We start from the raw sequence: 26,926 nt of genomic DNA, 5'->3' as shown, positions 1-26,926 counted from the left end.
CTGCTTAAGAGAGAATTTAGAGAGAAAGGGAGCAAAAAGTTCTTTCAGAAATGAGGCAAATTAATATATCAAACACTGCCTTGAATTTATATTACTGCAATCCTCTATGGGCTTTGCAATCACACATTAACATCTTCATTAGAATGCAATGCTGTCTTAAGCAGTTTTAAGAACATTTTTAGTTTGGACTTGCTAGAGATGAAAGGTAACAAGGGTCAGAAAGCAGAATTAAGCACCTCTTTAAAGATACAGTAGAGCAAGCAAATGTTAAGAGGAAGAATAAGGAGACAGTAGAAGTTTCTAGAATCAGACAGTGGCATCGGGGTTAGTTTTACAGAAGCTAGGGTGGGTACTGTCCCCAGAGCCTTTCAGGTGCCAACCAGCTGCCCCAAGTAGCTGTACATCTAACTATGAACAATAAGGTAGGCACAGACCAAGCAGTTGGTAATACAGCTTGGCACGCAGACACCGGACGAGAGAGACTGCAGCAAGGGTTTCACGTGATCGTGTGTAATGTTCGTCCACACCTTAGTCTTCGCCTTGGGGCTGCCGCCGTCCGGGCCTTCTTCATAGGCCTCGTCGGGCCGGCCCGAGTTGAGCCACCGAGTCTTCTCGCGCTGCTGCCTCTGAAAGCTGTGCTTGAGAGGAGAGCGCGCGCCTGACTCACTGTCCTCCGCATAGGAGTACCCCGTGGCGGACGGGGGGATCTCTACGTCACTGTACTTTTTAGCTTTGTCACGCAGCGCAGGGCACCGGTAGGGGTATCCTGTTCTGTACCCCTGGGGAGACAAGAAAAATTTGATTGAAAAATGATTTTGTAGCAGTTGATTTTGCGTAAGTGAGTAGGGATGGGAGGTTGTGGGGACATCTTTTCAAATATGGGGCCTACAGACACAAAACACATGGATATGGCTGGACTGGAATTGACCTTGGTACCAAAGGAAAAAAAGCCCTGAGAAAGTTGAAAATACCACCAGTGCAAGTTCACATGTCCCTCTTATAATGGTCACTTGAAGGACAGACAGCAAGGGGCACTGATGTCCCAGCATTCCTACCAGGTTATCCAGCATCCTCATGAGTGCCTCAAACTCCTGCTCCCCGACCTGCCACTTGGGATGGGAGCTGGTGCCATCGCCGACGGGCTCGGAGCAGCGGGGCCGGGCCTTGTACTTCCCTGGGTCCAGCATGACCAGGTTCTCAGGACCCCCCGCGCTGGCCATAGTGCGCACCTGCCAGAACAAGACGGACACTGTTACACAGAGCAGGCCAGAAGAAAAGCTGTCAATATGGGTTTGCATTAACCTTTACTAATTTTTTCCCAGGGGCTTTCATTTCTTTATTCAAACCCTCTTTCAGAAAGACACAGTGAAACAAATTAGTAAGCATCATTCGGGGTACTGTGAAACAAAATATTTGTAACCGTACCTGAATTTCGCAAGCAGTGACCAGGTTATGAATGTAGTAAAAGGCTTCCTCCACAGTCTCCCCAACGGCCACCAGTCCATGGTTTCTCAGTATAAGAACCTGGAAATGCACAGTACAGATCAGCACCCTGTACATGTCTGTCCTATGTGAAACTGAGAACAGGAGGATCCCTCCTCAAATCATACCTTGCTTGTGGGACCCAGATTCTTCTGTATCAGCACATTCTCCTCCTCGTCCACAAGGATTCCGTGGTAGTCATGGTAGGCCACTTCCCCGAGGGACAGCGCCTCTGGAGAGATGGGCAGCAGGCCGCATTTCATGGCCGACACCTGAGACAGCCGACAGACAGGGGGCGCTGTGAATTTAGGGTTACTTCACTCTGCTACGTTAAATAATGTGATAATGCGCTACAACTGTTATGCAGAAAATCCCCCATCCTTTGCGCTCCACTTCCTTCTGTGCATTTCTGTTGATGTTATTGGGTTGCAGCTCTGAGCTGGCATCTTGTGCAGGTCTTCTTAGGACAGGGGTGTCCAAACCTCTCCTGGAGGGCCACTTGTCCTGCATGTTTTAGATCTCTCCCTGCTCCAACACAGCTGCTTCAAATGATCAGTTTGTTATTCAGCAGCTTCAGGAGTCCATAACGAGTTGATCATTTGAATCAGCTGTGTTGGAGCAGGGAGAGATCTAAAACATGCAGGACAAGTGGCTCTCCAGGAGAGGTTTGGACACCCCTGTCTTAGGACCCACAAAGATCTGGTATCCACCCTAGCTAAACCAAACCTTCAAACCACCACCAGAGCCCCTTAATTAGGTAACCAATAACATTACTGCTTATTTAGTCAGAAACTGCATCTTTAAAACCTGTAAATACCAGAAATAGCTACACCTTGTTAACATATAGAAGTGATCTTTTTTCAGCACCACTAAAGTATAAAGGTAACCAGAAACTCACTCCAGCATTTAACATCTTGTTTGTATGTAGAACACACAAAAACAGATTTATTTGCTGTTTTTTCCCTGTAATTCCAATACCATATACGTACGTAAATACGTAAATACAATACCATGTTGTATTTATCTCAAAATATTTTCAGAAGGAGGCCGGTTCCTTTATTTATTTTTGATGTTATTTGTTAAAGTATAACTTTTATACAGAAATAATCACTGTATGAATGTTTTAAGTCAAGTGTGACCCAAAACGCTTTTGTCTTGACCTGCACGTCACTCGCTAGAAAACTTTTCTTCTTACAGCAACTTGCATTTGGAGCTATCTGTAAATACCAAGGGGTGACTGACCCAATACACATTGCTTTGACTCAAACAGCCATTTAAAAAAATTAGTCTGCTTTCATGTAAAATCCACATCTCATATTTCTAGCTGTACTTTGAAAGTTCGAGTTCAAGTTGCATATTTGAGACTGAGTGTCTGGAACAGGCTTTCGGCCTGCTTTGAAATGTGACAGAAGTTACTTGTTCAATGCATTTGTGGTGAAATTATGGACCAAATAAGCATGCCCACTAAGTATAGTATATCTGTAAAAGAATTCAAAGATTCTGCACAACTGTAGAAATTGCAGGGGATGGAGACCATCTGATTGGACAGCCCGTGCTTTGCTGACAGGAAGTTCTGCTGCCAGAACAGACAGATGAGCACGTACCGCAGCTCCGGCGGGGGTGTGGACGTGCACGATGCACTTGACATCGGGCCGAGCCGCGTAAATGGCTGAGTGGAGTGTGAATCCGGCCTGGTTCACCCCCAGATTGGTGCTCCCTCGGTCCACAATCTCCCCTTGAAGATTGATTTTCACCTGAAATGAGTTTGAATGATTATTAATCTGACCTGATTGAGCACAGTCTATGACAAACAAAGCACATATTGTCAAGAATTTCATTCCTACGGCTATCCAGCATCTCAATAAAGCCATGCAACTTTATCCACTAATGACTTGTAGTGCACTCTGTTCTCTTTCATTTTGTGAATTAATGCTGAGCTGTGGAGACACATGTCTTGCTTTGAAGGACAGTAAACTTTGAATCTTGGCTGAATAGGCTATATCCCATCTCTGAAAGCCAAATTCAGCTAGAACAATATAGAAATACTCAATACACAGCAAGCTGAATTTGCATTAGACAAAACAAAATGGTTGCAAAACTGAACCTTTGATGCTCTGACACATTCATGTACTTTTATCTAAAATGCTGTAAATATTAATGTTCACCAGGGTACATACTCAATTTAGGTACATTTTTAAGCCACAACCAAAACAGGTCAAAGCTGAAGAGGAGCCAATTAGAAACAAAGTAAATTGGAACAGATCATTGCACTCAATTTAAAACGGCACCTCTTCATTCAAAGCCACTATCAAAAAAGAGATTTCTAATGCAAACACATGGTAGAAAACCAATGGAGACGCATATGATTTCTTAAGTCCTTTCACTCTCTCACTCTCTCACTCTCTCTCTCACTCTCTCACTCTCTCACTCTCTCACTCTCTCTCTCTCTCACTCTCTCTCTCTCTCTCTCTCTCTCTCTCTCACACACACACACACACACACACACACACACACACACACACACGCAAGTTACTGTACCTTCAAGATTAAAGTGTAACTGAGCAAGTGCAGACATCTTACATCACCACCTTCACCAGACCAAACAAACATCATCCCCAAGCTTGGCAGACTAAAGGGCTTAAGTGTTGTCCGTGTAGCCTGATGCCAAAATGACCTTATCAGTCAGGAGTTCACACTTCCCCTTCCGACAGGAAGATTATGGTATCAGCAAACTCTGCATCATGTTACCAAAAATGAAACTAGTAACATTATTTGCAACTCTCACTTGCATACGTAATGGTCTGAACACAGACAAGTTCTGAAATTATTCTTCATAAATTCCCATTGCATGAATGAATGGAATTCCCAATAAAGAGCACCCCACTTCTAAATGCTGGAGGACAAGACAGCTGTGGTTGTGACTGGAATAAGAGGTTATTTCACAGCTGAGTCACTGCTGAGGAGGGCTCTTACCAGACTGGATGCAGAGACCTCGCTGTACAGGAGGCCGAAGGGGACAATCAGGAAACGCTCCTGCTCCGAGTTCAGTCTGACCTGCGAGATAAGCCAGGCGGATAAGATGTGAGCGAAATAATCACTCCACTATGTCTAACAGCAGCCAGCACACATGGGCATTACAGCAAAGGACACTGTCACACAGGTCTGGTGTTCAAATCTGCTCATCACGGAAACCACACCAAAAGCTTCTGTGGAGCAGAGAAATAGACATTTTGCGGTCAAGCATCAACATAAAATAATATGAGTCAGAGAAACCAGGAAATGATTAAATGTGGTTGTATGTTCAACTGCCAGCTTGATCTGAAAGCAGATTTATTGGATTTGGACAGGCTTATTCAATCACTAAATGCCTCCAACATCCAATATCCCCCTGCCTCATTCTCTATCATTCTGTCCATTTGACCTGTCAGCTTCCAGGTAGTAATCATGCCCATTGGTGCACCTAAAGTAATTACAGAAAAGCTGAGCAGGGGAATGTACACAACTCACTCCAGCCAAGAGCAGTGAATCTCCATGAAAATCGGTCTCAAAAAATATTTCATTATTACTCTCGCATCTACATTTCACTGTAATTAAAGAAAAGCCAGCCATTTAGTTTCCAACATTAGGCTCCAGGCATTTAATTATATAACCTTTGAACAGAAGCATGTGAATAGTCCCTTGCTAAAACAGCCGATAAATCTACCAATAGCGAGGTTGTTTTTTGAGTTTGTTATGGACCATGTCCAGGAAGGCCTGTTTTAAGTTGAGGAAAACTAAAGCTGAAAAAGCCTGAGTAATGCTCAGTGATCCTGTCATGTTAGAGAGGCTTACTGTTAAGTGGTTGTAGATGAGTTGTGACCAGCTGAAGAGGTCGGTGAGGCGGTAGAAGGCAGCCAGCTTGCAGCGCAGCAGTTTCTCGCCCTTCTCGTAAGCAATGGAGTCTGAGCCGCGGAGATCGTTCACCGGGGTCACCATGCCCAGGCCTGGAAGACAGCCGCCATGACACCACTGTCTGAGGGCACGGCACATTTAACACCCTGCAGGGTGTCCCTACTATGGGACAGGCACACGCTGAGGAATATTCAAAGGTACACTGGATAGGGCCACAATGACTCATGTTTAAGGGCTCAGAGTGGAGATGGGATAGGGTCAGACTCACTCATATTGAGGGCAGCCATGCCCCCCTGAGGTGTTGCTGGGTACATGGTGGGGATGCTGGTGGTCATGTAGTCGGCAATCTGCTGTAGGGCAAGCAAGCTGGTGGGGTTTTTCCCCTTCTTCAGCTGGTCCTGGATCATTGTCTCCAGCTCTTCACAGAAGGCCTGCAATTACAAGACAGCAGGAGTCAAAGTGCTGTTGAACAGCCAGATCTCAATTAACAGAGCTGAAGTCTCTTCTCCTACAGTAACCACCCTAAAGTTTTTACAGAACAACTCTATTATTGGATTAAAAGTCTTACACATTTTAAACCATCATTCTTGGATTAAAAGACTACTTTAATATATTTCTCTTCTTGTATGAAATGCATATACACTTCAATACAGCCTTTTCTTGGATCTAAAGACAGAAATATGGATCATATTCCTAAGATTTACAAGAGCTTTGAGGATGGTTTCATGCTGCCTTTCTTCAGTTATGTCATTACCCTTCTAATGTTAAGTATCCCATTGAGGAAGCTTCATTTGCAAGAAATCTGAGACTCAATCAAAATCTTCCAAAAAAGGTTAAGACCTGTCTTTGGTTGGTATTTACTGGTTTGTACAGTTTTCTCTCCGCTTGTCCTGCAGTGTGACTGCAATGTGACAAAGGCGGGGGGGGGGGGGGGAGCAAGACCTCCTTTTCTCATATCCAGGCCAGCATCTTTACCCGTTCCTGCCCAGTCCTGAGGCTGTTCGCCTCAGCACCGGCCCCCTGCCAGCCTCCTCCTCCTGCTCTCCAGCGCTGTGTGTCACCACACACAGACATAAGGGCCACCTCTCTCGTGTCACTGACAGGAATGGTTTGTAAACACTGCTTTATTGTGCTCACATTGACCCTAAAACACTGCACGTGCCTTCATTAGGCCATAGCCAGACACAGAGACACTGCTGATCAGAGAGGGCATTTATACCATGTACCACTGGAGAGAAGGGACGCATTGATGAACAGGAACCACAGTGCAACACACAGTTTTCCTTGATTCAATTTCGTCCATCTTGATAATTCTGGTAAGGTTTTATCTGACCATTCATCTCCATTTTTAAATGTTTAATATTTGAATACATTCAAATAAGAGAAGTCACAGTGACTGAATTGATCTGACTCCATGTATCTTTCACTGCAAACTTGTGGTCTTTACTTTAAAGGCCAGGCTAGATGGTACTGTGTGTTGTGTGTATGTGTTAAGTGAGTTTGAGTGATTGAGTACAGTGTATTGTGTTATATGTGCGTGTGTGCATGTGTGCTATGTATATATGTTGTGTGTGTGTTGTATATCAGTTTGAGTGACTGTTTTTTGTGTGTTACATGTGTGAGTCTGTTGTGTATGTATGTATGTATGCTGCGTAGGTATTTTTGGCTGTGTCGTGGATGTCTTATGTCTATGTGTGTGCGTGCGTGCGCATGAATACATTAGCATCCCTGACTGACCGGACTCTGCAGGATCATGGACACTCTCTTCCTCTGTTCCATCATGTTGAAGTCCTGCCGCAGGTCGGGGGCCATGTTCCTCTCACGCTGGTACTCTGCGCTGCTCTCGTCCACACGGTCAAAGTAGCGCTCCTTGTGCGGGGCCGTGGTGGGTGGCGGGGCTGTCACCACCCCGGCGCTCGAGTCACCGTTCATCGTGGTCTCAACTCCTGAGGAACGAGAGAGGGAGAAATTTTAGGGTGGTGCCATTTATGGGGCTTCGGACCTCTCGTGGCAAGTCACTAACTGCTGCTGCCGGAAAAAATGTCATACTGTTGTTAAACAGTCTTACAGTCATGTACCATTCAATTATCTCTGCCTCCTCACAAGACCAAACGCTCAATTGATTTCTTCTGCATTTCCTCTTGCTCCATCTATGTTATAATTTAATGACAAACAAAACGAATTGCCACCAGAGTGAAAAGCCTTCTTTTAACCCTCTGCGGTGCTTTTTCTTCCTCGTATGGCTGACACAGCCAGCCAGATGTCGGGTTATTACTGGTTTGGTTTGTAGCAGCACACCTCTCTGGAGACTTGCAGCCCCAAATGTTAGCAGGGCGTGGGCCAAAGCCTGCAGGAAGAGAGCGGTTCTGCCTGAGTAAAGTCAGGTGGGGAGGGGGGATATCGCCACAGCTGGTTATGAAACGAACCCTGTAAATGCCAAGATGCCTGTTTATTAACTCTGATTTCAAACATTTTGATTTCATTTTACACAAGTGCGATGCTCTCCTCCTGTTATAAGACGAACTCTCCCATTACTGATAAGTGACCGTACAGTTTACCAAAGGCGACTCTCACAAACTCAGACACAGGAATTGAGGGGGTTTCCGATTGATAAAAGCCTGTTTGTTAATACGCAAGGTCAGCAAGTGCATGCACAAAGATAATGTGCTTTCAGAGTGTCCATTAACTGTGCCACGATGCCTCAGAAAACAAAGAGTCCATTAGAACTGCACTGCAGGAGGGTGGGGACTCCGCTGGGCCAGTGTGACGGACGCATCGGAAAGCAGCTCCGCTTCTCAAAGCCATCCGTCTTCAGCGGCGCACCTCTTCCAAAACTGCGGGCACCGCTGCTATAACAACAGCACAGCGCTCTGAAACTATCCTGGGTTCACGGCACAGAGGAGCCAAATCGCAAAACCCCAGAGAGTTTGGGGAGACTGTGAATAGGATGGGGCGGTAACAAAAATAACAGAACGCAGCATCATTTTAAAGCGGAAAACCAGCTTTTCCCCAAATTACCCCTTCCAAAAACAAATAGGGCAAAAATCTGTTAGGGCACTGTTACATTCAAAGCACCACAGGCACGGTTTCTGATGTGAATATTTTTTAGGGAGGGAGAGATTAGAATACGTGTGAGATGAGGAACAACTTTGTGGTAATTACACCAGCTCATTCACCAGACCCTCATTAGGAAACGGAACCTCTAATCTTTCCGCTGTGATTAATACAACTGTGTCCAGCATTGCCAGTATTTACCCAGTGACATAATGCTGCACTGTCCGTGCAGATCCACTTTCACTTTGCAGATCCTCCACTATTTTGTGGCAGCTTTCTCTTGCATTCAGCTGGGAGACGAGCAGCCAGTCGTGAAGCATGGAAATCTCAGCTGAGAAGGTTTTAATGGCCACTCTCTCTTAGTGCTCGGTGGACAGCACTGACTCAGCACTTTTGACTGTTTAGTGCCCTTTGTTAATGTTGTGGTCCTGGTGAGACCACTGCAGCTGAAATCCAAGTACATACACAAAACCTAGTAGCAATCTCCACAGATAAAACCAGGCTAACATTTAATGTAGATCTTCTATAGTATATATAATATAAAATACAATATATTACAATATACATACATGTTACACACACACATACTTTACTATATGTATAGTTATATATGTGACAGACTAGTGCAATGTACCACAAAACACACTAGAAACTGTTTACAACTCATACAGTTAATAAAAAGCAGCGAAGCAGTCAAACGTAATGTGGACCACCTCCCCTAGCCCTGCACAAAAGACCAGGAAATAACTGAAGCATTGTGTAATAGTATCTCCCTTTAGGCAGCTGCAGCGTAATACTGCAACAGCTTTTTGGAGAGGAAAAACTAAACTGCTTTATAGCACTTTGGTGGCATGTAAAGGTTTTTTAAAATAGATTTACAATTACAAGAATTGCTCTTTGTAAACGATCAACAACTTCTGGCAGTCTAATATAAAACTAACATAATGATTAGTGCGATGCTATATAGTGTGATTTTTATTTGGTATCATGAGTAAGGGCAAGTTTCACACCTTCAAATTCTGAATTTGCATCCAAGCGTCAAGTGAGCAAATACGCAGCCCTGGTGGCCATTACCATGGAAACAGAACACATGTCCTTGGAGTACTGGGGACAGCCTCCCGGATCTGGGATTCCAGAGGGCACCCACCAACAGTATATGAGCTAGACTGACACTAGCAAAGCTTTCTGACTTTCTCATTCATTTCTAATTCTGAATTCTAGAATTCTATGAACACATTCCTCGGTCTCATGGAGACAATGCAATAGTCATTCAAGAAGCTTGTGTATCACATGCGCCAAGTCCAGAATTTGTGGCTTTGCACAGTCCGATGGTTTTCAGTTCAGTGAAGACAGAAATAAAGAAAGCAGGCACACATCGACCCATCCCTCTAAAGACGAAACAAAGTGCAGGCCTGCTTATTCACCGTGACAGCAAGGTTGACTTATTCTAGGGGCAGTTCCCCATATCAGCATTCACTGATCGTCTCGTTCCAGCACAAGCCGTTTCTACCATGAATAACAATGTGATTGACAACAGTATGACACTTAAAATTTTCAGAGAATTTTCACACAGCAGACTCCAATGAACCCTATAGATTTTCATTTTGTTTTGCCTCTCTATTAGGAGATGCAAAATACGCCTCTCTGTGTCAGTTGCTAATGTGACATTGTGGGACCAGGCCAGACCCTATGAAGCGACCATCAATTGCACTGAAGAAAGTCCGTGACTGGACTGGCAAGCAGCAGCCATAAAATTTCCTCCAGCAACAGAAGCTCTTCGGCTTGGACTGACTTCCTTGATTTCTCTACCTCTTGGCTTTTTCATGAAGACGTATTTTCACCAGTGAAGGGGTGGTAAAAAGACTTGACAGTTGTAATGCTCAGACTTTTGTTAATGTTAATGTCTGGTCTCCAACCCGTGCTCTTCATCCTGCTTGGTACACTAAGCATTCAGAGCAGCTGTGCAGATGGACACAGAACCACATGATGTACAGATGATGTACAGATCTGGGATGTGACGCCTTTTTTAGTTTACAGGTTACTCCTCAGCTGATGAACGGGATGGCTCAGGTTACTCTCAATCTGGCCTTTAGTCTGAAGCCCGAGTTTCACACCATGCACTGTCAGTCAGCAGCATTCTAACACTGCTTGATCCGAATGCATGCCAACAAACACCACACACACACACTACACACACCACACACACACCACAATCACTCACACACACCACACACACACAAACACACACACACTACACACACCACACACACTACACACACCACAATCACACACACACACTACACACCACACACTACACTCACACACTACACTCACACACTACACCACAATCACAGACAGAAACAGCCACAATAAGAGGATGACATACTCCAGCACACACAAATGCCCACACACAAACCACAGCAAAAGGCAAATGCACCCACCACAAAGGAGCGTACTCACTCGCATCACCCACTCACTCACAACTGTAAAAAAAAGATCAGTCACATTTACAGACATTTTAAAACCCAAACATCATCGGGAAAGTGAAGACACAATCAGGATATTTCATCCACCGCATCAGTCATTTGCTCCCGATCCATACTGTGTGCTAATGGACTGAGACAGACGCACCCATCGGATCATACTGAAAGCTTTTTCCAGGCAATGCATATTTCCCCCGCAGGCATGACTGCTGTAAACCACACTGTGAGCAGTCACCTTTACAGTATCTCGTCTGACTGAAATGATCAGCAAAGACATAAAGGTGTTTCTCTTTCTCCGAGTTTCTTGAATCCTTCGTATTTCATCTCCTTGTGCTTCACGCATACATGTCAGACTTACATATATTGGATTCTACTTCACGGTCCTTAAAAATGGTAACACTGTGAATCCTTAGTACCGCATTGCTGTTTCAAACTAAGGTTTAAGATGATTGAGATGTTCTCTTGCTAGACATGCTGTAGAACAATAAGGTAAGCTCTTCATGCACATGAATCAGAGTGAGGCACACACTAGAACGCCACCCACACATCAGTACCGTACACGCACGCATACATGCATACTTCAAACAAATGGCTCTCAGCCATTCTGGTTTCCTGTTCACAGAGAGGCTCGCACGCCTCTCTCTCTGACTCTCCAGCACCTCCCACACTGCCCTCCTCTGACCCTGCCACCAAACTGGACATGTCCCCACATTGTCCCCCTGCAGCCCTATTTGCCCAACATCCCCCGCCATGACATGAGGGATCCGTTGCATCATGCCCATTGGCACAGAGATGAGATGGCCCCTTCACTCACTATGCAAGCAGGCAGACGTGACCGGTCCCACATTAGCATTCTGTGCCATCTCGTCTTTGACACCAATGCACCGAGGCCTTTGCAAAGGATGTCTCAATCATGTAAAATGGAAATGTACTGTAAGATGAGATATGTAATGACACTTATGACATTATATAGAATACACCACATCACTGCACGTATGTAATGTGGCAGTATTCATTAAGTCCTCAAAGAATAGACTGTGGTCTTGCATTTGTGCTTTCCCTCAAATGCAACAACTCAGATCAACAGCAGCATAACAACAAAGCATTATAAAGCCATTTTTACAAAGACAAACCAAACTTAGAAGGTTAGCTCAAAATGCCTGAGAGACCAGACACCCGCTTCTCTGAGTTTTAATCTTAGCACTCCACCATTCAGGCTTGTAAAATATTCATTATGGATCTTTAAAAGTGCTATAAATTACATTCATGTGCTCTTACATGTTTCCCATACTGTAGCAATGCAAAAGTGGGCTGACAAAAAACTCAAAACACTTAAATGTGGCACTCTACAACACCTAGCAATTGCAAAGAAATAAATAACAAATCAAAAAGTTAAAAACTTGGAGAGATTTATTCAGCCTGGGCTTATGAGAAAGATTTTTTCCAAGAGAAATGGACTGTAGCTTTGTGCAGATATTTAGACAAAGGTTAATGCTACAGTTAAGCTCTATGTGTAATTATGACTCTATGTGTAATTAAATGTTAGGTGTAACATTCTGGAGTACAATCACATAATTGCCAGAGTCCAAAAAAAGCCCTTTTATAAACCGTGCATTCAAGTTTCGAGTGAGCAATTATCCAGGTTTGTAGCTTTGCAGCTTTAACTGTCACTATGGAAACCAAGCACATTCCATGGAAACCTGGGAACGGCCAACCAGATTACATAATATTGCAACAATGCTGCTCCATTACAAACCAAATCCCTTTACTGCAAAGCAATCTGTCATTAATAAGGGTGCATCCATGTTTGACCAAAATGCATTACACTGATTATGATTTACCAGAGGTTTCCAAATTCCGATACTTCCAGAAAACTTTCCCAGTCCTCCAAAACCTCTGCTTAAATCTAGCTATTTAATCCAACTATAACTAGTGACAGTAGATCACTTAAAGACAAGTTACACAAGGCTCAAACATAAATACAAAAGAAAAGCCTCTCACAAACCCCTACAGAAATTCTGAATTTTAACTAGATTCTATATTTTTGGTTTTTTATCTATTAATGCATCATATCAGGGGTGTTTTTCCCAAATTGTCAAGCTGTGATGGTGCTCAACCTTGTTAGTTAACTTCCACAAAAAAGCTGCATGGATTGGTACACATTGCACATCTGTGCCAACATGCAATAAATAAATAACTACTTACAATGAAATGACACTAAACATGCAACTAAAAATAAGAGCACGCCCAGGCAAACGAGGAAGCAGCTCTGGATGAAAATCTGTGCCCCTGAAAGTCTCGCAACAGCTGGACTCCAGACACAGTGCAAGGGGAGGTGCCTCGCCAAGGTGGACACATCACTGGCTAGCCCTAAACTTTAACCCCCTTTGACTGGGCAGAAGCAATGTAATTGAGAGGCTTACTGTTACTACCTTTGTAGGCTGTCGATCTGTACAGCATGAATTTGGGCATGTCCACAAAAAGTAATCTAAAACAAAGTTCCAAATGATTCTATGCCTCTCTGCATACTTGGAATTTAAATCCATACTTTTTTTGTTCAAACATAAATTTAGCTATTGCGGAGTCAATTAAAATCCCCCCAAACATAAACATCCTAATTATAACATACTTTAACTATACTATATTTTAACTTCATTTAAAGCATCATTCTGTACACAATCTATTTATTCAAGTCAACTTAGTTTATGAAAAGTGTTGAGATAAAAGACTGAGCTGGCTCCAAGCCGCCCTCTTTAAACATTCACTCCAGAGCTCCGCTGAAAGTCTGTGAAAAGCCCTCCCACCCAGGGGCTCCAGGATCCCGCTGAGCTTGGAGGAAGTGCATGTGTGTCCTGAGGTCAGCGGCATACAGGAAGTGCACTTAGCTCTCTGGCAACCTGCTGAGCAAGACCAATGGCATACTTTAATAACTCACTGGATGAAAGCATGCCATAGCATAAGCTGGCACATGGCTGGAGTGGTACAGTGCGTGATGCTGACTGAAGGGTCTCACCATATTTCCAATTTCATTTATGAATGCAGCAAAATGAATTACGTTAAATACATACTGACATGGATATTTTAGAGCAAGTCAGTTATTCTGTAGAACAACCAGCATCCGTGAAATAAAATGGTGACAACTGGATTCAAACTAAATTGAAATGATAAACGTCCTACTCAATGAAACAAGACCAAGTGTTTCTGTGCCTGTAACCTCCTCAGTTCAGGTAAATCCCCCTAAAAAGGACAGTGACAAAAGCGGTCGATAGAGTCCTACTCCAAGCGATCAGTTAGGACTTTGTTACAACACTGGCTTGGGAATTTAGACCTATTCTTTTACGGCTGTGCTTGAACAGGAGACATATGTTGGTCCTAAACTGTATCCAAATTAGGTGGTGGAAATTGAGAAAGAAAAAAAAAATGGAAAGACAATGTTACTCCCAATTTCAAACAGACTGATCCAGCTTAGACAGAAACCATGGTGTCAACAGCCCAGCCCACGTTTTTCCAACAACAGTCGGCAAAATGACAGTCAAAAATAAAACTACAAAAGATATGGTAATCGGTAGACCTTACTATCATAATACAGCACACTGCAGCAGACAAACAGGCCAGCCTAGCATGCACCAAATCTTTTGTAGCTATTAATAGATAGCCCATCTAAAAGAGAGAAACTTCTAAAAGGGAGTCTGCATAACCTTTATGCAAGGCCCAAGGATGGACAGATCCCGGGCATTTTTAAGGACAACAGAGGGTGATTCAGTCCTGTTGTTCAATTTGAGGAACATAAGCAGGGTATATCAGTGAGATAACAATGATATGTGCATATACCATCAAAACATCCTGCTTTCCCATTCTGCTTTACTCCCTTTATCTGCATAGCATTAAGGCACAGATAAAAAAACGAATGTTAAAATGCACAGGAAATTCCAACTGCGGCTGGTAATGACACAGTCAAAGCTGTCAGTGAAACACAAAAACTTCAAAACAAAGACTTCTGAATGGCTTCTGAATGGTTGTACTTCTAATTTTTTATTGTCTCATAATTTAAACAGCTGCCCAGTTAAAAGAAAAAACATCAATAGCCTAATTCAACTTTCCAGTGATGTCACAATTTGTCAATATCTTTCAGGATAGAGCAACTTGATTTAGCCAAGATGACAGGACCATTACATTGAATTATGCCAGGGAGAGCTATTTTTCGAGAAATATCCACCTACAGCTTCCAACTATTTTAAAAATGTAACAGCAAAATGATTTTGTTTGAGAATGTTGAAGGGAGATGCCTTCACTACGTTGCTAGATAAAGACAAACATTTGAAAAATCAACTGTGATCCCATCAGCTAAATCTTTCAAACATATATTTTAAACTGAATTAAGTATACATTAAGACTAGATTCAACAGATCACAGATTTTTAAACATCTTGTCTTTCTTTTTTACTTCTAAATATGTTTTTTCACTCACCTTTTTTGTACAGAACACTGTAGTCTGAGGCTTTTCTCTGACAGCTGCAAAATATCACACATCCACCTACTGGTGCAGTAAATTAGGATAATTCTGTTTACATAAAAACAATGCCTGGGTAATTCTGGATATTTTCAGTTATGGTGCAAAAACTGCTTAGCTCTCACTGTTTTTAGCCTGATTAAGCTAAAGCATGACTGTTTACATGGACTATTCCACTGGCTACCTGAAATATGATGCTAATTTGTGACTATAGTTTAATCAATCCTTAAACTTTATTTAAACCTCAATGGGATGGTCTGAAGCCAACAGCCATTTTTTTTATTAATGACCCTAAAATCTACCATTTACACACAGAGCTACATTAAAAATCTGTAACCAACATTAAATGAAGTAAACCATTCAGGACATAGTTTTACAGCATAGCAAAATCTGTTTTCTTGCTCTAAATCAAAGTGAAAAACCAAGGTGAAATGTGACTGAAAAACTCAAAAAGCAACAAGATTTTCACATGGCAAGACACTGAACTTGAGCTACCAGCATCTGGGTGGGACAGAGGTGCATTTCACAAGACTTGAAATTCTGTCCCACATAAATCCTGAGTCCTTTTAGCACCTGCTGGATATAGCATGCCAGAGCACTGTTTATGCTGAGCAGATGGTGGCCAATCGTTCTGCAGGATTGAGCAGAAGTGAGTGTCCAGCATGTAGCATGCTCAACTGGAACATAACTGCCTGCTCACATAGAATGACTTCCTACAGAATGACCAAAAGACTGGAAAAACTGACCACATTTACACAAATATTATGGCTACTGTCTTCTGTATCCTCAGCATCTGTTGAGCTCATATCAATAAAGTATAACACATACAACACAAACAATTCATTTCACACAAACAAATTCTACTTTGCAGTAGCAGTAAACCAGTGTTTGCGTGCTAGAACAATACTGACATAAGTAATGAAATTGTTCCATTTGTGTAATATCATTACTGGAAACTGCACATGAATACCCCTTTAGTCACAACAATGTTCAAAGTGACATTACAGTAGTAATGTAGAGATTCTTTTCACATTCTGCAAGCTCAGCTCAAACATTCCATGCTTAGCTTCTTCCAGAACAAAGAAAACTGATGTGAAAATCCAATGTAAGGGTGTTCTACAAAAGGACATACACATGAGAGATCTAGAAAAATGCAGTCATATGCTGGCCCAGCTACCCCACTAGGCTGTTATCTAATGAATGTTGCTGAGCTGTTTTGCCGGGTTGTAGGCAATGACAGAACTCACAAAGCTGTCTTTATCTTGGCGTCACACTTCAAACATGACAGGGACAGCAGATCCGTGTCTCTGGTGACACCCAATTCAAGCCACGCAGGACCGTCCTCTTTGGGTTCTCCACCCTCCCAGAGGTTTATCATGGCCAGATGGAGCTGTGGTTATGGCACTGCCTCCCAGCCAGGGTTGTAGGCCTGGAGCCATCCTCACATTACATTACATTATTGGCATTTAGCAGATGTTCTTATCCAGAGCAACTTACATAGGTTACAGTCGTTTTTTTAACATGTTACCCATTTATACAGCTGGATATTTATGGAGGTAATTCTAGCTTAAGTACCTTGGACAAGGGTACAACAGCAGTGTCCCAGTGGAGAATCAAACCAGCAACCTTTCAGTTACAAGTCCTGCTCCTTACCAGTATGCTACATTGCCGCCCATCATAATATAATAATGCTGTCCCCATTGTGAAATACTGGTACAAAAGCAGATAAATAGCACCTGCGTAGAGCACCTCCTGTGCTGGAGATCTATCGATGTGGGTCTACAGTATTCAGCACAACACCACCCACGTCCTAATTCCTCAGCAGAGGGTCACACAGGACAACACTCACTGTCGAGTGCACAACATCACACACCCAGCAGAATACAGAACTGTGTGGTAATCTGCTCTCTGAATTTGCTAAACTCTGTGTCAATATTTTCAATTAAGGCCTAATAGGGGAAAGCGTTCAGTTTCTTCACATTTAGAAAAAACACACCAAAAAAATGACTGCTGCATCTAGACTTTTTTCCTCCACATACACAGTTTAATGTAATTGTTGAAGTCCAAGACAAAATCTGTCTCCATGTAATTTGTAATGCGTGTGCCTGATTAAATCTCAGAAAACATTCCTTATTTGCTGTGTTTTATGGTTAACAAAACACATCATTTGGTGTTTTATGAGTAATCTTTCCTGCGTGTAGCACACAGATTTTCAAATACAAATTCTGACAACACTGCCTACACAGGCTTCACTGGGTGAAAGGAAGGAAGGGGAAAAAAAAAAAACCTCAGAATGAGAAACACATTTTCATCTGTCTTCTGGCGAGGTCAGGGGTGTGGGTGTGGGTCCAGCGTGAATGCAAACACAGACTGAAAACTGGAGCAAACGCAGAGAAAACGTTTGGACGCACGCAGCCAGGCTGGGAGTGCGACCGGTCCTGTGGGTGCTGGTCTCACTCCTAAAGAATCCCGAAATCCAGGGAGTTACCCCCACACAGTTATCTTTACGGGCTTTTAGCCTCTCTAATCCTCATGGAAGGGGGAAGGGGGGAGGGGCATGGGCGTACACGAAATTAAAAAAAAAAACAGAGAGCAGAGGCAGCTCCAGCGTCCAGCGGATCCGCACTCCGGCGCTGACCTGAAATCAACGCAAATCTGCCAGAGCCGAGTACATACATTAGGACAGCGCGGACGGCATTTTCATCATCTGACGCTAATGCTCTTACCATGTCTTTTACAGCTGTCACTGCCCGATGACTCCCTGCCAAACCTACACAATGCTGAACGGCAAGGCAACCATGTTTAGATGATTTAATAAAGGGTGATTTGTGTTAAAGGGAAGCTTCCATATTATCCAAGCACCTTCTAATGGTGAAGCTCCATGAGAAACGGATGCGAGTTTGTCTTCACCAAAGGTGATTAACAGCTGCTAATTTCATCATCTGTATCATCCATTTTAATTCATCATTGATTATTATCAAATCATATTTCAACAAAATGGTGAAACGAGCATCTTCTGGCAGTTCATTGCCTGTGCTACCCATGTGCTTTTCAGAATGACACCACCCTGATGTTTTCAGAGCCAACAAAAACACTGAGCTGAAATGATAATCCAAAGGTTGTCAAAGTCACGCTGGGATTTTCAAACTGCACTTTATTCACTGGATTGTGTCCCCTTTCATTTTACAGCCCATTTTTGATTGTGACAAACAGGAAGCAACATCATGAAATGCACACTGATTAAAAGGCTAACAATCAGTTAAATTGTAAAGCCAGGGGAAGATTCATTGGGCCTTCTAAACCTTACAGGGCTTTCCCAGAAATGGATGTCATCCACTTTCACTTATTCCTTTTTTAGTCATATTCCATTAGAACCAATGGAGTTTTCTCACATTGCCACTACTGTCACCATGTAACTGTCTTCCTGATATGTGATCACCCAGCTTTGTTGGAGTTTGGTCACATCACTTGGAAATTTCTACCGTTCACAGTACTTATGAACTAACCAAGCGACCTCCTCCGAAATCATCAGTGCACTACGATTCTGGTATTGATGTATAATGCAAACATGGGGCGTTAATTACGAATCGTGCAAGTAATCTTACATTTGGGAGCTATGTTAGGGATGGAGCTTATAGTTAAGATTCTGAACATGGCGCAGTTCCAAGGTCCTTCTGGGCCAGTGTACGTGGTCTGAGGTCTGAGATGACGCAGATGAAGGTAACAACACCACGTTCCCCACACTGTGGAACTGGCAGGCTTCCAAACCACGACAGTGATCCCATTACTGACTGAGGCCTGTGGTTAAAATGGAATCTACAGTCAAGAGAGCTGGCCTGCAAGGACCAGGAAAGCCACAAGGCCTGCAAGGTCTGTGGAACAAACAATTCAGCTTTTGGTCAACAGCGATCCAAAAAAAAAAAAAAAACAACATGAAGAATTAACCCTAAACATGAAAGGAGTATGCCACAAAATACCACAGGACTACAGTGACAGATAAGTTCTCCCTTGGACAGTAAGCTCTCTTGAAAAGGAGGTTTTCCTGAATGTCAGACCATCTGAAACCATGAATGAAACCATGCAACAGCAGAGGGCTTCAGTTTAATGGTGAAAATCAAAGGGTGCAAGCTGACAGTGCAATAATTTCAGTAACTATGAGGCATACACCAAGCTTAATATTCCAACCCAATGTCAGTCATGCAGGTCACACAGAGACTGCAACTGAGATCAGCTGTAACAATAGACACAATCAACAAAAGCAGTTACAGTACCATCAGAAGTGTATGTGATAAAAGACATCATGCTACAGACCATTCAGACCCTTCAGAAAGGGCCTCCGGTCCCTCTTAGCTGAACTTGACAAACAGCAGAGGAACTGGCCTAATAGTCCCAAGACAGATGAAGGTTTAACTGTACATTCAGCTGCCTCACAACAGAAACCAAGAGAGGTCCCAACGGCATCAGCCATCCAGGCTCAGAAACTGAGTCCATTTTCTGCACGATCCGATTGGTGACTCATTCAATGATTAATATAGGCACCAGATGCGATGGTGGTCACATACTTTACCGAATCTCATTGACAGTCTATATTAGTTGTGGTGAGGAATCCCAAAGCTTGACTGGAGAAACATTTCATTTGCTAGACACGGTCACAGATACAGTATTAGGCTACATTATAAAACTGACTCCAGGTATCACATTTTGGTTAACATGGGTGGGTGTGCAAAATCAGCTAGGTCAAACAATTCTCTGTCTTGGGCAGTCATCAGTCCATGGTACTTAAATAAGACAAAAATAATTAGATTGTTTTTAGAACTGGACCACCAATAACCTCCACAGCACAGAAGCAGTTCCTTTTTTTAGTATTTTAAAAGAGTTTCAAAAAGACTTCCTGTCTTTGTTTACTTTTTCTAACCACTACAATCAACTAAAAAAAAGAACAAAATAATCCAAACAAAATACAAAGCAAATCTGACGAAGTATCTTCCTGCCAACAGCTCCACCAAGCCTCTCTTTGGAACTGTGGCCTCAAAAGAACCACCACCTTTTCTGTCCCCTTTAAGGCAACATCATCAACAGGGGAATTCAATTGTCCCTATTAACCACATGTCTGTGTAAAATCAAACAGAAAAGTGATGAAAACTTTACATTATTATGATATTATGAGATCTTGTGAGGAACAGTAAATCTTTTAAACGTGGTAAAAACACTTAGTTAAAAAAGTTAAAACTGTTTACTGTCCTTAGTGGCTGACACATACTACCATCTTGGAGAGACTTGTCTGGCTCGTCAGGCTTGTCAGATTTTGTCATTGTAAAATGGATTCACTCTTGGAACAACTGTAATCACATCTTCATGCCAGTCAGTGTTCCTTTAAAACAATTACTGTACACATAAACAACAATGTAGCAAGAGCATAAATGAACAAATCGAGCTTGAGACCTTTAGACCTCTTGAAAGTTGAGAGTTGGTGATGAGTCATAGCCTAGAGCCCAAGAGCACTACACACTAATGCAATGTAAAAGCAAGAGCAAAAGCAATCTTCTGCTGGCTCCTACGTTCAGAAAAGTATCCCCCAATCTCTTTTTCAAAAAGGCATGCTTCTGACTGTGTCACAACCTCCATTAATCTCACCAGAGCTTTTGATTTGAAAAGAAAGCAAGTGTGCTGAGCTGCATGGTTCTGAAGTTACCTGCCTTAAAGGGCACTTAAGACTCCTTGGGAAAACAATTAAACTCAGCAGAAGACCCTGGTTAATTGCACCAAGAATAATCAACCCTGAAAGGTTTGTCTTGTTGGTGTATGCTAGGTACATCTTAACAAACCTGTTCCCCAAGTTTTGTATGGAAAACTTCTTCCGTAGTTGTAAGGAAATTAAAAAAAAAAAAAAAAAAAAAAAAAAAAAAAACTTATCAGCATACGATACAGTGAACTGATGATTTTTTTCCAGTTTATCTTGTGGGTTCACTTTTATTATCCAGCAGTTGATGCCAAATGGCCAGAATTTTACCATTCCCACAGGAACTGATTTTCCTATGACCTTTCAGGTATTGGAAATGATGAATAATAACCCTGATATCATGTCATCTACAGAATTGTGGCAACATTTGTTACTTTCAACCCCTGTATTTTAGCTAGATAAGCAATTGAACCCGTACAAGTAATGAAGAACCGCTATACTAAGGCACTGCAATGCTTAGAACTACTCATGGCTGTCCAAAGAATGATGGAGAGGAATTTTTGCAAGTTATTCAAATAACATATGTAAGAATCCCACACCACTCCCATACATTCTGAACATCTAAAGAATGTGATATTGGAGACAAACTGTATCTTCAAATGGCTTTAAAAATACACATACAGGAGGCCTATGTGACAAGACAAGATAGAAATAGGGATGTTATGATAGAGCATGAAATCACTATTTCTTTGAAGAACATTCAGATATTAAGAAAAATCTGTTTTATTCTTCCTCATGAATATTCATGAAGGAGAGCCTAAGAACCCTGCATAAAACAACTTTATCCATTTCCCTGCCAGAATGTGCAAGTGAACACAGATCTTTTTGCAATGAGTCATCATTTGGGTGAAATGGGCCTGACTTTCACAAGATCTCAGAATTTCTTGAAATTTGGCACATAGCCTAGACTTGGATTCTGTAAATTCAAACACTGCTAAAATCTCTAATTAAGAGTGAACATTATTTTGAGAGATATGTTAACTAAAAAACAATTCAAATGCATACGCCTTGTTTCAAAACAGTACTGAACAGTTTGACTGCTGCAGGAAATATGGCCTAATGGTTCAGCTGCAGCTCCCAGCATGCTAGAATCAGAATGCCACATAAAAACAGCACACAAATGCACTGTGTGTCAATCAGTGCTTGCAGGCATGATAGAAGTAAATGCAAAATACAAGCCTACAAACATAATGTCATATTTAAATTCATTTTACAACATCAATAGAGAGATTTTTATCCAAAGATTAAGACTCCAGTTGAATAACTAAAATCTTGCATGGTTAGAAAACTGGATAGGTGTGCATTTTTCTACATTCAAAAGTGTCAGTTGCATGCTACTGAATTACTCTGCTAGTTAATGCTAGCTATGAAGATGAACAAGAATAATAAGGTGATATCTCACATTTATAACCGCTTACTGTGGTAATTCTTCTGGTCCACAATGTCAATAAAAAATAAAAAATAATTTTGACATAATGGGTGCAATTTTTGAGCAAACAAAGCTACTGCATCACTTCTGTGACATTGTAGCAATGTAATAAGCTAGCATTATCTTGTCTAAGCATTTTGATAATGCAACTAAATAGAATCTTTCAACGGTGGAACAGCAAAGAACACACATGCATTCCCCATAGACATTTTCTCCATTTCTGAAGGTCTATAATTAAAATTCACAAATACTATGAACTAAAAAGGGATTAAGAGGTAGAAATCTGTGGGCGCGGTAGTATATTTGCACAAGCTTTAACATCCTGCTCTGAGAAAATATGCAGTGGGTCAACAGAATAATAACAAGAGAGGAAGGAAGAGCTTGCACAACAACAGTAATTTGTATGTTTTCACTTGCAGAACACAATACCCAGCTGCCTGCTAAAAGCAGGCCTAATACGCCCAAGCCAGTCTTTTTTTAAAAAAAGCTACAAAATCCAAAGGATAAACTGACCTCAGTGGCAAAAAACATTAGCATTAAAACATGCTTATTAAATGGATCTCATTACCAACTCCAATGAGACAACTACCCTTATACACTCCTTAAAAGTACCTTGAAATATTTAGTTGGCATTTTAGCTTTGTTATGGCCTTAGCTATATCGCCTGAGATAATGGTTTGTCTTTTCAAACTGACTAATGTATAAAAAGCAAATCGAAGTTTGTGTTGAACCAGCTGTTGATATCTAGTACAATTCACTACTGTGCAACCAATTACTTCATGCAGCGTGCAACACCCCTGCAAGGGGAACGCTCTCCCCCTTCATGCTGTAGCCTACCTTAGTCATTCGCTAGTTGCATATATTTGTACACCTAAAACTGCTCTTTTTCACATAATGCTTATTTTACTTTGCAATTATTTACATAAAACGATTAATATATTCTAAATATGATCCACCAATTTGCTAATTCCAGTAAACAGTCAATCGGCTATTTTTCTATTTTCGAGAGGCAGTGGGATAACATCGAACACCGACAGACGTTACATCCTCCTTTGATTACTTTGTAATGACAAAATTTATTTGAATGCTGACGACCATCAAACCAACAACTGTCTGTTATGTGTCGTGTATAAAACTAGGACATTTCTGACAACATTCTGATGTGAAAGATCTAGCCAAACTTTCATGAGACATCATATAGCCTATAGGTTTACAGGTACGCCTAGGAGTTAGCATACATATGAACCAATGGGTTTAAGAACGCCATATCCGACTAGCAAGCGACATCCGCAACTACATTCAGTGCAATGCCTTTTATGCGATTTATCATCTGTACGATCTATAGCTTGCAAGCTTCGAGTCATTGTGGCGTCCGACAGAATGCAGTCGTGCACTTAAAGCCAGCTGCAATAGTTCAAACAGCGCACGATTGACACAGCAAATACTGTGGCCTCGGTTATCCCTTTTCAGACACAACGGCGGTCTCACCCCTTCACGTTTCAAGACTTCGGGAGAACACAGCGGTGTAGCTAAACAAAAATTCAACACTGCAAATTTCAAATATCCTCAGAAGGGCCATCAACAAAAAAACAAAAACAATTGCCGCACACACGCCCCTCTGCAGAGTCCACTGGATTGGCAGAGCCTAGGCTAATCGTAGTAACTAACACCGTAGCTAATGTTACGAGCCAGCTAGATACATAGTAGCTATGATGGGAGCAAAAACACTTCAATAATTCATAATCACGGTCGGGCTACCAAATGTTAAATGTAGCAATGAAAGTTACTGTAATTAAATCTTACCCTGGTAAAGACTGCAACAGACTACTGGACAGCTCCTCTTCGATGGGGTCTAGCTCGGAATTTTCACTATTTTTATCCACAACCCCGCTGTTTTCAAAAGGTCTGCTCAGGCTAGTTGTCTTGTATCGCTCCGCCCCTCTCTCACCCTCACACTGGGGTGCGGCAACAGACAGGACCGAATTCAATAACGCGCAGCGCTATTGGCTATCTGGGGTTCCAAACACGACCCGCTTACAACGAACGGCCTGATTGAAGTGTTCAGAGTGCAGGCCGCTAAAGTTACACCTGAAGGATGAAAATGATGGCTTTTTTCAAGGAAAAAGAACACAATCATAACTGGCATAACTATTATGGCTGGTACAATAACGTTCTTTTGAGTAATTTACCTTCCTATATTTAAAAAAACATATTTTGCCAATAGCAGTTACAAAACCGAGGCACAGAAACTCACTTCATTTCCAGAACTTGTAGCACAGACTGTTCCATTTTCCTTTTCTATTTATATTTTAAGAACAAACCATGGAATCGAAATGCCTTCTCTTTGTACAGATGTGTTATTAGGAATGGTGAAAATTTTACACGTGTCCAATTCTTAAACGTGAGATGTTAGATTATTGTAATTCCCGATATTTTAAAGAGATTAAGCAGGTGGTTGTTTTGAAATATACAGCTAGTGAGACGTTGGGCGAAATCTACAGACCATAAAAATATTTTTATATGCTAACGATACAGTTTATATAAAAACAGCGATTATAAATTATTTATATCCTATTCACGAGTTCTCCATCCCCCAGTAAACTTAATCATTACAATACTGGCAAACTTTTTATGTATGTGTAAGTAGTATATCCATGGAAACATCAGTTGCACCCTTAAACATAACTCATATCAATTCACATATACACATTTTCCAACGTGATCTGTAAAATTATGCAAGAAATAAACAAATCAATGATATTATTGTAGCACGGAGGTCATCTGGTGGTGTCAGGAGGAAATGCGCTGTGAAATGTTGGGTGTTGAAATACTACATCGTTACAGTAACACTAAACAAACAACTAGGAGTCATCACTGATTTTTTCTTGAAATATGCGAAAATAAAACATTGTGGTTGTGAAGAAAAAGCACTCCACCATTAAGCACACAACACCCGGAGGTCTTAGAGTGATTCACTCTGGAGCCTTGATTCATATTAATACTAATCCGATATACATTCCTGAGCCCTTCTTCAAAATGCGCTCTCGACATCTCGTAAGCAATGTTAACGTGCACACTTTTATGTGGTATAACGAGATTTTTTTTTTCAAATAGGCTAATATGTTCAAAAATAAGCTAAATGGTTGACAGAATATTTGAAATAGTCCTAAAACTAATTATAATTTTCTGGTTAGTCATCAGAGATGATCTCGCTCCCTTCTGTCGTTGTTGGTCTGGAACTGCCCTCTAACGTTTACATCAAGCAGCTTGCATTTTCCAAGGACACTAACGTAGGCCTACATGTACACGCTGCGTTTTACCAGATCTTTCTTGTTTAGTCTTTTGATGTCTTTCATTTAAATAGCCTTTATGTTCTTGCAGCTAATGTTTTTTTTCTTGCTTATAATCATTGCCCTAGCAGATATAGTCATCAATTTGTTTTAATTGAACTGCATTAAACTGTATATTAAATTGATTTCCATTTCAACATGTGTAGTGCTCCAGATGCAGGCAAATAAAGGAAACACGTGTATCGGAACACATAAATTCCTAATATTGCACTATAACTCCTCAAAATAAAGTACTTAATCCGGGTGAATGTTACACTGGCTGACTGGTTCTGTTGCGATGAGGTAGCGCGATGCAGGGAGCAGTTTCTTTTTTATATTATTGTACAGGTGTTCTGTTGTAATATGGACACCATTACAACATACGCATGCTGAACTTGCGCCTGTGCATCAGCATCATTACTGTTCATTTTTAGCAGCGCTTAATAACTCCTCATGGCCAGGTTGGGAGAAATGATTGCGTCATTCTCGGGAGACAGATGCAATCAGAATGATTGAATTGATGAAGCGACCAAGCCACTCTTGGAGCTAGCGCGGTAATTGCATTTCTGTTTTAAATGCTTTGTATCCTGTGTAAGATTAATTATTACTTTGTACCAACTAACATTTATTACGTGGAATGTGATTATTTTAGATCAACGAATATGTGTGCATTGTCATTTTGTTTCATGGTGCCGAAATTACAAAGGGTACAAACAGCGCCTCATATGTCCACTCTCGTGCCACGCAATGCATTCAGCATTGCACTTCGTTCACGAAACTGAGGATATAACAGATTTATTTATTCCCCGATAGTGGGACACTCCGCAACGACAGGGGGCGGCAATGCAAATGTATTTGGAATTAGAGGCCTTAAAGTTGACAGAAGACGGGTATGGGCAGGTCATGGATGGTAAATTGAAACCATTGGCTGAAAGTCAACGCGCTGATTAAAACAACGCAATTGTGTTGAATAAACCGGAAGTAACATCAACGACAGCCCAGTTTCCAT

General features: G+C 41.7%; 1 protein-coding gene across 7 annotated transcripts in view; it reads right to left on the bottom strand.

The window, feature by feature from the left end:
* The window catches only part of add1 (adducin 1 (alpha)), a 42,818-nt gene extending 18,296 nt beyond the window's left edge, over nucleotides 1-24,522 (bottom strand). For 5 of the 7 annotated variants that reach the window (XM_036529294.1, XM_036529289.1, XM_036529291.1 and 2 more), the window contains exons 1-10: nucleotides 24,392-24,522; nucleotides 7,111-7,319; nucleotides 5,642-5,804; nucleotides 5,314-5,465; nucleotides 4,456-4,536; nucleotides 3,087-3,236; nucleotides 1,611-1,754; nucleotides 1,426-1,524; nucleotides 1,056-1,229; nucleotides 435-779 (exon numbers count right to left, since the gene is read on the bottom strand). In XM_036529294.1, coding sequence (XP_036385187.1) covers nucleotides 435-779; nucleotides 1,056-1,229; nucleotides 1,426-1,524; nucleotides 1,611-1,754; nucleotides 3,087-3,236; nucleotides 4,456-4,536; nucleotides 5,314-5,465; nucleotides 5,642-5,804; nucleotides 7,111-7,305 — 1,503 coding nt within the window. In that variant the 5' untranslated portion in view covers nucleotides 7,306-7,319; nucleotides 24,392-24,522. The remainder of the gene's footprint in view (nucleotides 1-434; nucleotides 780-1,055; nucleotides 1,230-1,425; nucleotides 1,525-1,610; nucleotides 1,755-3,086; nucleotides 3,237-4,455; nucleotides 4,537-5,313; nucleotides 5,466-5,641; nucleotides 5,805-7,110; nucleotides 7,320-24,391) is intronic. The other 2 variants (XM_036529290.1, XM_036529295.1) reach the window with 1 other exon arrangement.
* Between the last annotated feature and the right edge of the window lie 2,404 nt (nucleotides 24,523-26,926).

This window comes from Megalops cyprinoides, chromosome 5, assembly GCF_013368585.1.
Source record: "Megalops cyprinoides isolate fMegCyp1 chromosome 5, fMegCyp1.pri, whole genome shotgun sequence".
Lineage (NCBI taxonomy): Eukaryota > Metazoa > Chordata > Actinopteri > Elopiformes > Megalopidae > Megalops > Megalops cyprinoides.
Note: the sequence above shows the minus strand (reverse complement) of the source record. Positions and strands in the feature narration are given on the sequence as shown.